Source organism: Pseudopipra pipra, chromosome 19 (genome assembly GCF_036250125.1).
Source record: "Pseudopipra pipra isolate bDixPip1 chromosome 19, bDixPip1.hap1, whole genome shotgun sequence".
NCBI classification, from domain to species: domain Eukaryota; kingdom Metazoa; phylum Chordata; class Aves; order Passeriformes; family Pipridae; genus Pseudopipra; species Pseudopipra pipra.
This window is the reverse complement of record NC_087567.1, coordinates 6,291,610-6,305,387: the sequence shown is the minus strand read 5'-3', so window position 1 is coordinate 6,305,387 and position 13,778 is coordinate 6,291,610. Positions and strand designations below refer to the sequence as shown.

The 13,778-nt window shown below is 50.4% G+C and overlaps 1 protein-coding gene across 1 annotated transcript; it reads left to right on the top strand.

The window, feature by feature from the left end:
- The first annotated feature begins 5,801 nt into the window (after positions 1 to 5,801).
- OTOP3 (otopetrin 3) lies at positions 5,802 to 12,528 on the top strand. Its single transcript, XM_064675909.1, has 6 exons — positions 5,802 to 6,210; positions 7,293 to 7,429; positions 8,158 to 8,216; positions 8,818 to 8,936; positions 9,540 to 10,465; positions 11,203 to 12,528. The coding sequence occupies exons 1-6, from the start codon at positions 5,826 to 5,828 to the stop codon at positions 11,371 to 11,373; spliced, it is 1,797 nt and encodes a 598-aa protein (XP_064531979.1). The 5' UTR covers positions 5,802 to 5,825; the 3' UTR covers positions 11,374 to 12,528.
- The last annotated feature ends 1,250 nt before the right edge of the window (positions 12,529 to 13,778 follow it).

The following is a 13,778-nucleotide window of genomic DNA, read 5'->3' as shown; positions in this document are numbered from 1 at the left end:
CCAACCACAAACAATCATACTGGGGTAAACCAACATGCTCTGGGGACAGCACAAGCTCTGCAAGGATCCCTGGCTAACCTGAGGCATCTCCAGGCTGCAAGTGTGGGGATGGCAGAGTTTCCAGCCAAGGGCTGAGTTGTTCTTCTGCCCTCCAGCCACAAAAACACATCTTGGGACAGGCAGTAGACTGCAAAACAGAGAATGAATCCTATCTATATACCCAGAAAAGGGGTATATAGATATAGGGGGATAGAGAGAGAGAGAGAGAGAGAGAGAGAGAGAGAGAGAGAGAGATAGACAGACAGACAGACAGACAGACAGAAAGTCAGAACACACAAGTCCAAAAAAATGAAAAAGAAAAAACCCAAAGCCTAAAAATCCAAACCCTAAGAAAACTCCAGTGTAAACCCTCGTGTGCTCAAGGATCGTTTTCTAGAAGGTATCAGATCATGGCCAGTTAATGTGCAAAGGGATGTGCTCCAAGGCTGATGGAGAATCAGCCAAACATCCCTGGGCAGCTCCTCAGCACAGTCAGTATCCCAGGCATGTCCCCCAAACCCGGGTACACCCCTGGAGCAGGCACTGTCACATCCTAACTGCATGGATCCATGCCCTTCCCTGGGACTCTGCACTCCAGGTGAGGCATCACTGCCCCCTTCCCTTCAGACCTGGGGCACAGCTCCTCACACCCCAGTTAGAGAGCGGGATGTCTCTCCCTGATGGAGAGTTTGTGGAAGGGAAGAACACCCTGAACACAGAGTACCTGAGTAACACGAAGGGATCCCACTTGGTCCTTTGTACACGTCCTTGTGACAGATCCCTGTGGAAAAGCACTGCTGGTAGATCTTCTGTGCCTGGAAGGAGGGAAACTGAGGCATGGAAGCTGGGTGAACAGAAAGGCTTTGTCAGAGCAGAGAATGAGGCTTGGCCCCAAGGCCACCAGCAGCATCCTGCTGACTGCTCCTGCCACTACATCATTATGGAGCAGTGATCCCATCCAGAGCAGGGGATGGGAAATGGGATAGTGATGTGCCTCAGGGTGACTGTTTAAATGGCAGTCACTACAAATGAAGAGCTACAGAAAGCAAAGGGCTGTCCTGGGGCTCTCATGTCTTGCCAGGGGCTCCCAGTCTCACTGGCCTTGGTATAAAATCTACCTTGGCCTCCCAGGGATCTGAGGACCAGCTGTGCCACAGGGCTTTGGTGGAGACATGAACCAGTAAAAGTCACTCCTCAGGGGATGCCAGGGTTAAGAGCTCAGCTCTGGTCAAACTTAAGGAGCCCCAGCCCCAGGACTTGAGACACTGTGTGAGGGTCAAAAAGGTCCTGATTCAGACCCTGACCTGAGGCACACAGGGCCAGAGCCAGCAAGGGAGAGCAGCAAGAAGGAGAAGAGACAGAGCAGGAGAGCAGAGATCACTGCTCAGAAAAGGGAAGGCCACAGCCAGGGCCAGAACTGAGGCATCATCCCACTGCTCACTTCTTAATCATCTGTCATTTCAGGGTGAGATTTGTTTTATTAGAGAAAAAAAAAATAACAATACACTTTTTATCTGGGTGATTTTCCCTGAGGTGTGTCAGGGACAGGGGAGGAATCCAAGATAATTATTATCTGTCAGTGCAGCAGATGGAAAGTGGATGGATTGAGAAGGTCACAAGGCTGGAAATGAGGGATGGGATTGCAGCACAAGGCAAGGTGCAGCCTGTGAGCAGGGTCAGGGTGTTCCGAGAGCCAGGGCAGGAGGAGGCACTTCCCAGGGAGCAAGACAGTGGTCCTTAGAAAACAGGAGGTGTCAGGAGGTCAAAGGGACCTTCACCAAGGGCCAGCAGGGGAAACACAAAGCCACACTCACGAGTGGAGCCAGAACACACCCACAGAGCCCATCAGAGAGGACGGAGGGACGGAGCTGGGGCGGTGCAGCACAGCTCCCCCTCACCCGTTTTGGATGAGGCTGCTCTTTGCAGTCACCCCACAAGTCTCTCACTCACCACCCCCACAGGAGACGTCACCGACGGTTATCGGCGGCGAAGGAAGGGCGTGGGCTGGCCGGGGAGATGTGAGGGCACGGCCTTCCTCGGGTGGCCTTTGGGCAAACACGGCGGCTGGGCACCCACCTCCTTCCTCCCGGGTCCTGTTTACAGATCCGCTTGGCCCAGCCTGGGTGTTAGGACTGCTAAGTGCACAGATAACACCATTAATAAGCACACACTGGTGATAGCAGAGGGGCAAACATCACTCCTAACGTTTGCCAGCTTTCTCCCAGCCTCTGAGTAAAGGCAGCTTCGCCAGGGGAGTGATTTCTGCCATCGATCCAGTTGGTTCAACTCATCCTCTCCCTCTCTGCCCCTCTCCTGCACATTTGCTTACTCAATGACTTGGTTAAACTTTTGTCAATACTTTCCAATTAAACAGCTGCTACTCTTCAAAGTAAAGACCAAATTAGGAGGATTAACCAGTCTCCCAGGGCTTTACAACCTCTCTGCATCCAATTTTAGCTCCAAGGCCAGGATAAGACAAGTCAGGCTAGGATGCCTCATCTCTGCAGCACAGATGCACAGTGACATTGGAAAAGCCACTGGGGCCAAGCAGGCACTAACATTTTATTTCAGGCCCATCTTAGAAGGAAAAAAGCTCCAATTTCACCCAATCTTCAGGATACATTCCAGACTCCTGGCCTCCATTTCCCAGTTCTGCATGGTCACCCCAATTTAGGACCACAACGCTGAAAAATAGCAGGTTTGTTAATGTCTTGTACAGAAATCACTGGCTTTGGTCAACAAAGAGACCACCAAATAGCTTTTGGGAGGTTCCAGTTCCATGCTGAGCTCTAGAACAGAGTCCAGAGGAGAGCCAGGCACCTGAAAGATCTCAATTGCACTCAGGGCATCCCAGAACATGAAAGCAAGAGAGCAAAGACATCCAAGGAAATTGTCCAAGCAGGCTGTGAGATGCTGGTGCTTTGGGGGAAGGCAGAGCAAATCTAGCCATGGGTACTCATGAACACCTGCCCGGGTCAGAGTTCCCAGACTCCACCACAGCAGTGCAAGGGTTTGTCAGACATTAAACATGACCCTTTTGCTGGCAGACATCAAACAATGGCTGCACCAGCACACAGTGGGTGTTCTCACCCAGGAGAAATGGGCCCCTTTCAGTCTTGTTTTCCACCCCTTTCGTCACATCCCCACACACGATAACCTGTGCTCCCTCACCCACTCCCATCCCTCTAATCAGCTCCTTGGGAAGTGTTGCAGGGCTCTGGACTCCCAAATCACGTGTTTGCCAGCTGTAAGGACCTCAGGGCTTGGGGGTTCATCCTGGGACGCACAGGCAAGCCCTCTCTTTCCATGGAGAGGTCCGTGCCCTCCCGATGGACCCTCTAGACTCACCAGCTCAGCCAGAAATGCCAAGTTCCTGTTGCCAGCCACAAAACCAGGAGGATCAGCTCACCACAGTCCCAAGACAGAATCAGTTTGCCCTACAACAGGCGAATGATCAGGGCCAGAACAGATTGGACCTAAAGCATCCCCAACCTGCATGGTCGAGCCTGTGGGGTTGGCACACGAGGGTCCTGCTCTGAAATGAGCATTGATAGGTCATAGCTGTCACCCCCAAAAGCAGCACCTTTCTGCCAGAAGTGCATCAGTCTGGTGTCATCCCTGCACCTGGGCTGGACTGTAAGCCTTGCTTTTTGGATCAGTTTGGGTATCTGTGCCCTGGATAAAAGCACAAAAGAGAAGTACAGTAGAGAAAAACAATCTCAGGGTCTACCTAAAAACAAGGGAGTGGGAACTCAGGTGGATTTTGGCCGAAGCAGTGTGGGTAAGCACTCCCAGCACAAGCCTGTGCCAGGAGATTAATTCTACACCTGCCTGAGCCACGGCACAAATTAGTCACCGCTGCTTGTGGTTTTACCAGTTGGCACATCCTGCGCCGAGGCCGTTGACATGGGGCAACCCAGCAGGTGTATAAAGGAGCTGATCCCCATTGGCTGCCCGTGGCAGATGTGAGAGCTTCTCACTGAGTAATTAATTTAATGACAATAATAGATCCAAAGTAAACAGGGTGGAAAAAAAAATAAATCAATGGGCTGGGAGCAGAGGCCGCACTTAGTGAGGAGCAGTCCTGACAGCTCCTGTCTGCACCCGGGACATTGGAGACTCCTGTGTGTTCCAGTGCCACTCCAGCCACCGGTGTGAGATTGGCTGCATCCGAGGCTGTGCCAGCACTGGATCCCTCTCAGCAGGCAGCAGGAGGCTGCAGGCAGGTAAGGGCTGGGTTTGGCTGTCCCACACAGCTACGGGGGCAAGGGGTTGGATCTATCGCTCCGTGCAGCCTTGTCTGGGCACTTGGGTGCCTCCTGGTGCAGCCTGGATGAGTTTCCACCTGATCCTGCTGATTTTATGACCTCTCCCCTCCCTCCGATGCAGAGAAGTTATGGCCCTAGGAGAGGGGAGGGAATTTGCTCCTGTGCTGCTAAGTTGGGAGAGTTTTGGAGACAAATGGGGAGGATTTTAGGATCAATCTCTGCTAACAGAAGTACCAAGGACCTCAGGGCTTGGGGGTTCATCCTGGGACACACACATAAGTCCTCTCCTTCCATGGAGAGGTCCTGATTGACCCTCTAAACTCACCAACTCAGACAGAAATGCTGAATCCATGCTGCTAGTCACAGAACCCGGGGGATCAGCTCCCCACAGAGTCCCAAGGGCAAGGGCAGGCAGAGCACCTCAGCACACATGCAAAAGAAGAGAGAAACACTAAATTTCAACCCCTTTTCAAACAATTTCTCCCCCAAACCCCCAAAACTACATAGAATGTTTCAGGTTCCTCCTCACCTCAAATACATCTCAGGGGGCTGCTTTCACTCCAGTCACCCCCACTGCAGACAGAGTCAATCCCCGGAGTGAAAGCACCTTTCCATGTACTGAATCCATAGAGAGGCTGATTTTGCCCAGTTGCTGTATGTGAGCAAAGAGGTTTCTCTCTCATGAGCAATACAGTCCCACAAAGATTTTCCTAAAAGCTGGATGGAAAAGCTCCCAGGCTCAGGATGTCTGCCTGAGCCAATCCCTCACACTCCTCTGTGTCAGTGTGCTCACAGCCCTGTGCTGCAAGTAGAATAAGAAAGAAAACTGGGTATTAACTGTGTCCCAATGTCAGCCCATGTGGGTGGGAGGTTGGATCTTTTCCCAGCAGCTTAAATCAAACCTTACAGACTCTCTATTTATTCTCTCCAGCTCTGTCACAGTTCGTGTGACCATTCGGGGAGTGTGGCGCAACTCTCAAAGCCCAAAACCACAAGGAAGAGATTGGACCCATCAACTGAAAATCAAACAGCTCTGAATTTTAGAGCAGGTCTGAGCATGCTTTGTATTTCCACTTAATCCTTATGGCAACAAAGGGAAAGGAAAGAACCTGAATCCAGGGCTGTGTGTGGAGAAGGTGTGAAAGGTGAGGGTGGGAACTGTTTGACCACCTCTGGTCCCAACAGCTCCAAGCACTGGTGGGGCAGAGCAGCAACAAACACCCATTTTAATGCAGGAGTCTCTGGAGAGGTTTAGAGATTCTGGCAGAAGGGCCTTTCCTCAGTGCCCTGCAATGACTGTCCATCAGGAAATTTTTAATGCCTAACCTGGGCTAAACACCAACCTCTTTTTCCCCTTCATCCAGCTTCTGGAGAGGGAGGGAAAAGCTGTAAAGCAAGGAAAGGAGGTCACCACACAAGTGGCTCTCACAGCAGAGCACACAACCTCTAATCTCAGCATGTCCCCCCTCTAAACCTCCCCTTTTTTCACACAGCAGGTGACCCCCAGGCAGAGTAGCCATGCCTGGCAACAAAGTCTCCAGGCCCTGCCATCACTGCAAGAGCAAGTCAGCATCTGCCCCAACAGACACCTCCAAGATCCACTACGAGAAGTCCTGGCTGTACCGCCACTGCTCCTCGGTGCAGCAGAGGGACAGGCAAGCCCAGAAGGCTGGGCAGCTCTTCTCGGGGCTGCTGGCCATGAACGTCGTGTTTCTGGGCAGCGCCTTCATCAGTAGCATGATCTTCAACCGCGTGTACATCACCCTGGGAGATGTCTGGGTCCTGATGGCCATCCTCAAGGTCTTGTGCCTGTTCTGGATTATCTACTACCTGCTGGGCACCAGCCAGCAGCCTCATGCTGTGCTGTACCGGGATTCCCATGCTGGGGCCATCTGGATCAGGGGTAAGGTCTGCTTTTATTTCTCATCTCATGCCTTCTTCCCAGGGCTTGGAAGATACAAAAATTCTTCCCCTACTATTAGAGAGCTATAGAATATATGGTTAGGGCACTGGGAATCTCCCAGTGCCCTGTCAGGCTGGGGGAAGGCAGGGGCACAGTGCGTGCCACAGAGAGGAACCAGAGCAGCCAGGAAAGCCTGGAATGGGGCTTCCCTTCAGCCTCCAGTCCAGCTTCACTCTGTGGTCCCTTCCCTAAGAACAATCCAGGCATATCCCACCTACGGCCCTGCAAATAAGCACTATGGGTAAGACGTAGGAAAGGTTTTAGGCAGGAGCACTCTGCAAAGCAAGAGGAGAATCACCATATTTACCCTCCAAGAGCGTCAGCAGCCCCGTGCCACCCTTGTCCTTGTTTAACATCACACCAGCCTCGTTTCTAAGGAAGGATTCCTGCCCAGTGAGTCACAACCCAGCGACACCCGAGCCTTCCTGGGAGACTTCCCACCAGTATTTGCCCCGCTTCGAGAAATCACATTTCTCCAAGCAGTCCTGCCTCTGGTCTATTACTGGGTTCTTAATTAGGCATGGTCTTGTTAACTAAGTGTGGAGAATTGAAGGGAAGAAAGCTGCAAGGTACTAGAGTACCTAAAGCTGCAGAGAGATGTCCAAGGCAAAAGGGAGAAACAGTCAAAGTGTCCCAGCTCCTGCAGACTGTGCTGCCACAAGCCTGAACAGACCTCTGCTCATCTCAGGTTTCCTCCACAAGGCAGAAAGCATCACCCACCATTAGCTTGCCTCTGTCACTCCAGATTGCACAGCAAAGCCCCAAACCCCCTGTTCCCACCTTGTATCCAAGCACAAGAAAATACTGTGCACTGTCCAAACACTTTAAACCAGTCAAAGCACACAACCAGCTTCAGGAATCAGGCTCTCCTTTGTCTCCTTCTCTCAAAATCATAAGAATTCCAGGCAGGAATGCTTCCAGCTCCACACAAATCCCAGAAGCACATCTCCAGTCCCCAGCTGAGCACAGATGCTCCACAGGCATGTCTTTGTTTATTTACTGGTGCTTTGCTGTTTGCCCAGGGTCAGTGCTGCTGTTTGGCAGTTGCAGCATCCTCCTGAACGTGTTTGAGATCGGCTACACCACAATCCTCATCCACTGCAAATCCAAGGTGGAAATTGTGTTCCCCAGCATTGAAATCGTTTTTATTTGCACCCAGGTACTGCATGTTACTCTTCTGGAAGCTTACCTATTCTCTCTGTCCAATTCCTGGGAGCCCAAGGGGTGGGGGGAAGTGAGGAGACTTGGGAAAGTGGGTGCAACGAGGCATTGTCATGAGCATTGAAGGTATTAAAGTATCACATGCCACTTCAAATGCTATCTGCACTCCTTGTGTAGCACATTGAAAGACACAGGAGTAAGATTCAGAAAGAAATTACCCAAGAGATACCTGACATACCTTAGAATCCAGAGGAATTTGCTTTGAATCAAAGTAGGGAGAGAGGAGAATTTCAGATTTTGCCAGAGATGTTTGCACCAATCTAAGCCCCAGCCTCTCTCTGTATTTTGCCAAAAATCCTCTGCACACAAAGATATCTCACACCATTTGCACCTTTTACCTCAACACCAACCCTCTTCTTTCCAGACCCAAAGCCATATTTGAAAAATAAACTAGTTCCCACCTCAGCAGCAAATGCCCACGTGTACAGGGCAGAGGAACACAGGAGGTACATTCAGTGCAGGCACACACATCCTGCCCTCACCCAAGGATTCCAGCACTGCCTCAGCACTGAGATGCAGGTGCCCACATGTCCCTGCACCCTTGCACAGAGGCAAGTTTGCTCCCACCTGGACCTGCACCTTCTTGTCTACCCGTCCCTTTCCACCGCGTGTGCAGCCGGCTGCCAACTGCACCCTGCTCACATCACTATTGTTACCCATTTGCAGGCTTATTTTCTGTGGCATCACTCTAAGGACTGCATTCAAGTCCAGCACAACTTCACCAGGTAAAAAAGGGGGAGAAAAGCTGCCTTCTACTGCTCTAAAGAAACTTTTCCTTTCTGCCTGTGATCTGTTATTACTCCTTGTTCCTGCTAGGACTGTCTTCATCTGATCCTACAGATTCTCTACTCTGGCTCACAAAAGAACCAAGTTATACCTTGACCAGACCCATCCTCCCTCCACTGACCTGGGCTCACCAAATCTCTTCAGTTTTCCCTTGTGCCTTGGACTGCCGCAAAAGCTCGTTCCTTCCTCCCAAATGTTCTCCTGGCTGCCTGTCTCAGGGACCAGTTCATAGAGGGTGGAGGATGAAGTGTGGTGGTCTCCTCATTCCTATCGCTGGGAGATGCCTCAGCCTAGACCAGTTTAACCGGTGAGCCAGGCACTGCCCGCCCTGCTCCCTTGGAAACGGCCAAATGGGAATGTACTCAGCCATGTCTGTGTGTGCAAAGTCACACCCCGACGGCCGCAGGCAGGGCAGGCACCGACACACGATATTTGCACCAATCTGTGTGTGGGTCAGCAAGAAGCAAAGGGCAGCACCACATGGCAAGTAGACACTCAGGTTGTGAATCATCTCCGCTAAGTGCCTGTCTCCCCTCCCAGGTGTGGTCTGATGCTGACCATAGCCACCAACCTCCTCCTCTGGCTCCTGGCCGTGACCAACGACAACCTCCACGTGGAGATGGAGTCTCAGCTCCGTGAGGTGGAGATGCGGTTTGAAGGCAAGGCTCCTTTTTCACACCCTCATTTGTGTTAGGCTGACACAGACGACTTCCAGAATTCTGAACAATTCTTTATCTCAGCGATTCAGATATCACCAGTTATTGGAGGTTGTTTCAAGGAGATGGGCTGTAAGGGGAGAACATCTTCACCTGGAAGAAGGGGATCTGCTAAGAAACCATGGAACTGAGGGGCTAGGAAAGGAAAAGCCCACCATAAATTAGCATTTTTGCTCATTTTTACCTGTTAACTGCAAGCACAAGATTGCCAGAATAGAAGAGGCTCATGTAATTGCAGTGCTCTTCTTTCTGAGCATATAGGGGAAGGGGAGACTAATATTCCAAGGGTAGAGATAGAGGTGTTTTCATCGTGAAGGAAGAGATGTCTCTCACCCAGCACCATAGGTGGGAAAAGACCTTTGCTAAACCTGTTATTCTGAATCCCCACAGCCTTGAGGACTGAGCAGTAGTCACTTAACTTCCTACTGACCACTGTTCAAAGTACAGGAATAGATGTTGTGTCTGCACACGAGAAACTCCCAAAGATAGCCATGAAATCCAGGCCATCTCCCTCTTAATTGTTGCCTTCCTCTTCCCATGCTCCAGGCAACGAGACTGCCTCGTGCACGTGCTCAAACACAACCATCTGCAAAGTCTTCCAGAAGGGCTACATCCTGCTCTACCCCTTCAATACCGAGTACTGCCTCGTCTGCTGCTCCGTGCTCTACGTCATGTGGAAGAACGTGGGGAGACGCATCAGCCACCACCACGTCCCTCACACCAAGCCCAAGTTCAAGTTCCAAGGGGTGGTCTTTGGGCCACTGCTGGGCGCCACTGCTGTGATCACCGGGATCTGCATCTTCATGATGTACCAGATCCAGGTCACCAGCTTGGTCTCCAGCCACCAGATCTTCGTGATATATTATTCCTACTACGTTGTGCTCCTGCCTCTGATGAGTGTGGGTGCAGTGATTGGGACAGTCATCCACGCCCTGGAAAAAAAGGAGCTGGACACGCTCAAGAACCCAACCCGCAGCCTGGACGTGATCCTGTTGATGGGGGCAGCCCTCGGCCAAATCGGCATGTGCTACTTCTCCATTGTGGCCCTTGTGGCCTCTGACCCCAGGGACCTGTTGAACAGCCTCATCCTCTCCTATTCTGTCCTCCTCATCTTTCAGAACATCACCCAGAACGTCTTCATCATTGATGGGCTCCACCGGCAGCGCTTTGTAGCCGCAGCTGAGGCCAAACATGCCAGACCCACTGGGCAGCACGTGGTGGCTGTAGAACCACCTGGGGAAGAGGAAACCACAACAAGCAGCGAAGAGGAGTGCACCCAGACACTCCCTGGCAAGGAGGAAGATACTAAAGAAGAGCAGAATCGTGAAGACCAGAGACGGATGAGTGTGCTGGAGCTGGGACAGGAGCTCCGGAAAGCTTCCCTGTCCTACATCCATAGCTACTCTCACCTGAGCTGGAAGAGAAGAGCATTGAGGGAGATCTCGTTCTTCTTGGTTTTGTGCAACATCATAGTAAGTGTTGTGCTCTCTGCTATGTCACAGCCTGGCTGAGCCACGATGACCTGTGACACAGACGTGCTCTCCTTGTCTTTCTCTTGGGCCACTAATACAAGCAAAAACCTTTGCCCACCAAGTTTCAACCTTCTGGTGAGGCCAGTCAAGACAGGTTTTGCTGTTAATGCCCCAGTCTCATAATTAGAAGGTCTCTCTTTTAACCTCAGAGTTTGGGGAGGCTGGGTTTCCCAAGTGCAGGAAGGTGACAGCTAATAAATCCTTTGTCTCCTAAATTTTAGCCTCGGAAAAAAAAACCCATTAGGCTCATTAAGGGTGTTTCATGGGAAAGGTGGAGAAATGTAAGGCAGCAGCAGTAAGTCTTTGTAAACATGAGTCTCCAGGCTTGAAACTCACCCAATAAAGTACACTGTGCTCTGGGATCTTGAATCAACACTGCAGCCTTAATCCAGTGAAAACAAATTGTCCAAGAAAACAGTGAAACCCTGTAGGAAGATGCAGCAGGCTGGGGCAGAATGAGGCTGTCTTTAGGTTTCCAGGAATTTGACAGGATTTGACTTACAGCAAGGAGTCAGTAGCATAACTAAGGGATTTTCCTTCTCCTCCCTGGCAAGGAGATTCCTCTGATACTCCTGAAATACTCCTACAACCACTTGAGCCAGTGCTGAGATTAGGGCGCAGGTAGGAGACAGTTTGTCGTGCTCTGACTTGTGTTTCTTTTCCTCCCACCTCTTCAGCTGTGGGTCATGCCCACATTTGGAGCTCATCCTGTCTTCGAGAATGGACTGGAGAGGTCATTTTACGGCTACTCCACCTGGTTTGTGATCGTGAACTTTGGGCTCCCCCTGGGTGTGTTCTACCGCATGCACTCGGTCGGGGGGCTCCTGGAGGTCTATGTCACTGCCTGAACCAAGCTGGCCCCCCACCCCAGAGGCTGGGAAGGGGCAGTGATGCTGAACAAATGTGCAGAAAGCAGCATGTGGAAGCTTTTAAGATTCTTCCCTCTGGCTTCTGCTTTGAATTCTCCTTGCACACCATCTCCGTGAGTTTCAGAAGAGGTGGGTGTTTTATATTATCTTTTTGCTCCATAGAGAAGAGACTCAAAGCCCATAAACAAACTCTCACTACTCCAAGGACCATGCATGCAGTCAGCAGTCTGCCAGTGGATGCTGTTTGGCAGCAAGTGGGACTTTACCAGCTCCTACTGAGATCTTCCAGATAAAAGAACACAAGAGCAGCCTTCAACAAAAGCAACAAAGACTGACCTGCACTCCACAGAACTTCAAAATCCACAGTCAGAGGTTGCCAGCCCCACCATTGCTCACCAACCCACCATCCTGCAGCACAAAGAGACTGATCAGCCACACCAGAAGCACCTACAGCCATAGTCATTCAGAAACGAACCAAAAGTACACTTTTTATGTGTAATTTTCAAAAAGAAGCTCTGAGCTGCTTTAATGGTTAGAACAGGCACTATTTCTGTTTGCTACTGTTGCTGACATCTGACACATCAACTTGTGCCAGTCCTGTGGGGCCCAGCCCCACTGAGTGCCAAGCTCCTGCAGCCCTCGGTGCTGAAGGGCAGGAGAGGCCTTCACACCTGCACCAGTTCAGTGCATCATTTCCCAGCACCAAAAACAGAAGCAATAACACAACCTTGCCTTACTGAGAATAAACACTACTTCTCTTTACAGGCATCCCCAGAGCCTCAAGCAGCAGAGATCACTCTGGGTGATCTTTACTTACCATGGATGGTGTTATCTCTGCTGTGGACCAGCCAAGGTCCCACCCCGGCACACAGGGCTGGTTCAAAAGTGAGCTACCGCCAAACCCACTGTGAATCCCTCCCCACCTCCAACACTTCATCCCTCACTGCTGCTTTGCACATCCACAAACATCTCCCAAACATCTCTGTGCACAAGGGAACAGGGCTGCACAGCGGGGTGCCTGATCAAAGACCCCTTAGAATGTGTTCTGCAGGGGATGCTTGTTTTGAAAGCATGTGGGAGAGCAAGGGGCTTGGGATTATGGGTCTCAGATACAGAGCCTGATGAATGGAAATAAAGGAGACTGAGTTTTCACGTGTGTCTTGTGAAATCCCTGGGTCTGCTCTGCACTCACCAAAGAATAGGCTCAAAAGTCAACTGAATTAAACTGCTCTTGTGTTCAGAGGTTGGATGGGACCCTGAGCAACCTGGTCTAGTGGAAAGTGTCCCTTGACCATGCCAGGGGGTGGAACAAGACAAGCTTGGGTCCCTTCCAACCCAAAACATTCTGTGATTCTGAGATTTAAGAGCAGGCCTGTTCTACCATCAATCAAAATCTTTCATGGCCCTTACCCAAGGCCAAAGCAGCATGGAACAAAAGCCATCCTCGTTATAGCTTCTGTTCCTCTGTAAATCAATCCCAGAAGCAGCGTGGGTTTAGGATCAGAGCCTATTTTTTTGTGATTCCCTAGAAAAACAAGCTCTCCCAAGACAGTAACAGTGATAAGAAGTAGAATTAAAATTAGGATTCAGCATTTGGGCAGTGATAGCACCTCTCTGTGAAACTCTGAGACTGACTGCATGAGCATGAACTTTGCCCAATAAGTGTTTGTATTTAGGCCCATGTCAACAGAAATATGTCATGAGAAATTATAGCTGGATAAATTAGGCTTCAATAAAGTTAATTATTGTTCTCATGTCAGTGTTTGTACCACGAGATCCACAGGAGACACATGCTAAGGTCTGACCTCAAACCTTCTTCCCAGTGACTGACAGCCTGGGGACAAGCAACGATGGCACTTCAAGGGCAAACCCACAACCTGGATTTTATCTGCAGTGTAACAGATAAAACAATGGTTTAAGCTACTGAGCCTTCACAGAGCAGGTGACTTTGGAATGACACTGAATACATGACTGAAGACATGATTAGCATGGACAGGAATGAAGCCCACCAGCCCTAACTCTTACCCACAGCCCCTCTATGTCCTTTCCTAACAACCCCCAGGGCCAGGGTGCCTGTTTGACAGGTCTCAACTGCACAAAGGTTTTAGCACACGGTTCACAAAGTCAGCAGACTTGATCCTGTTTGATCTCTGATGATGACTCATGCCATAAACACAGAAAGAGCCAAAACCACACAGTTCAGGCTCATTTTTCCAGAGTCCAGTCTTCAGTTCTGATTACAAAAAAAAATATCACCCCTGCAGAGGAAGCTAGCCTACGGTTATCTAATGGCACAGGTCACCCCAGCATAAGACAAACAAGATTATAAACCTCCCTCTGGGAAAAAAAAAAAAAAGAAACAAACAAAAAACCAACCAATCAAA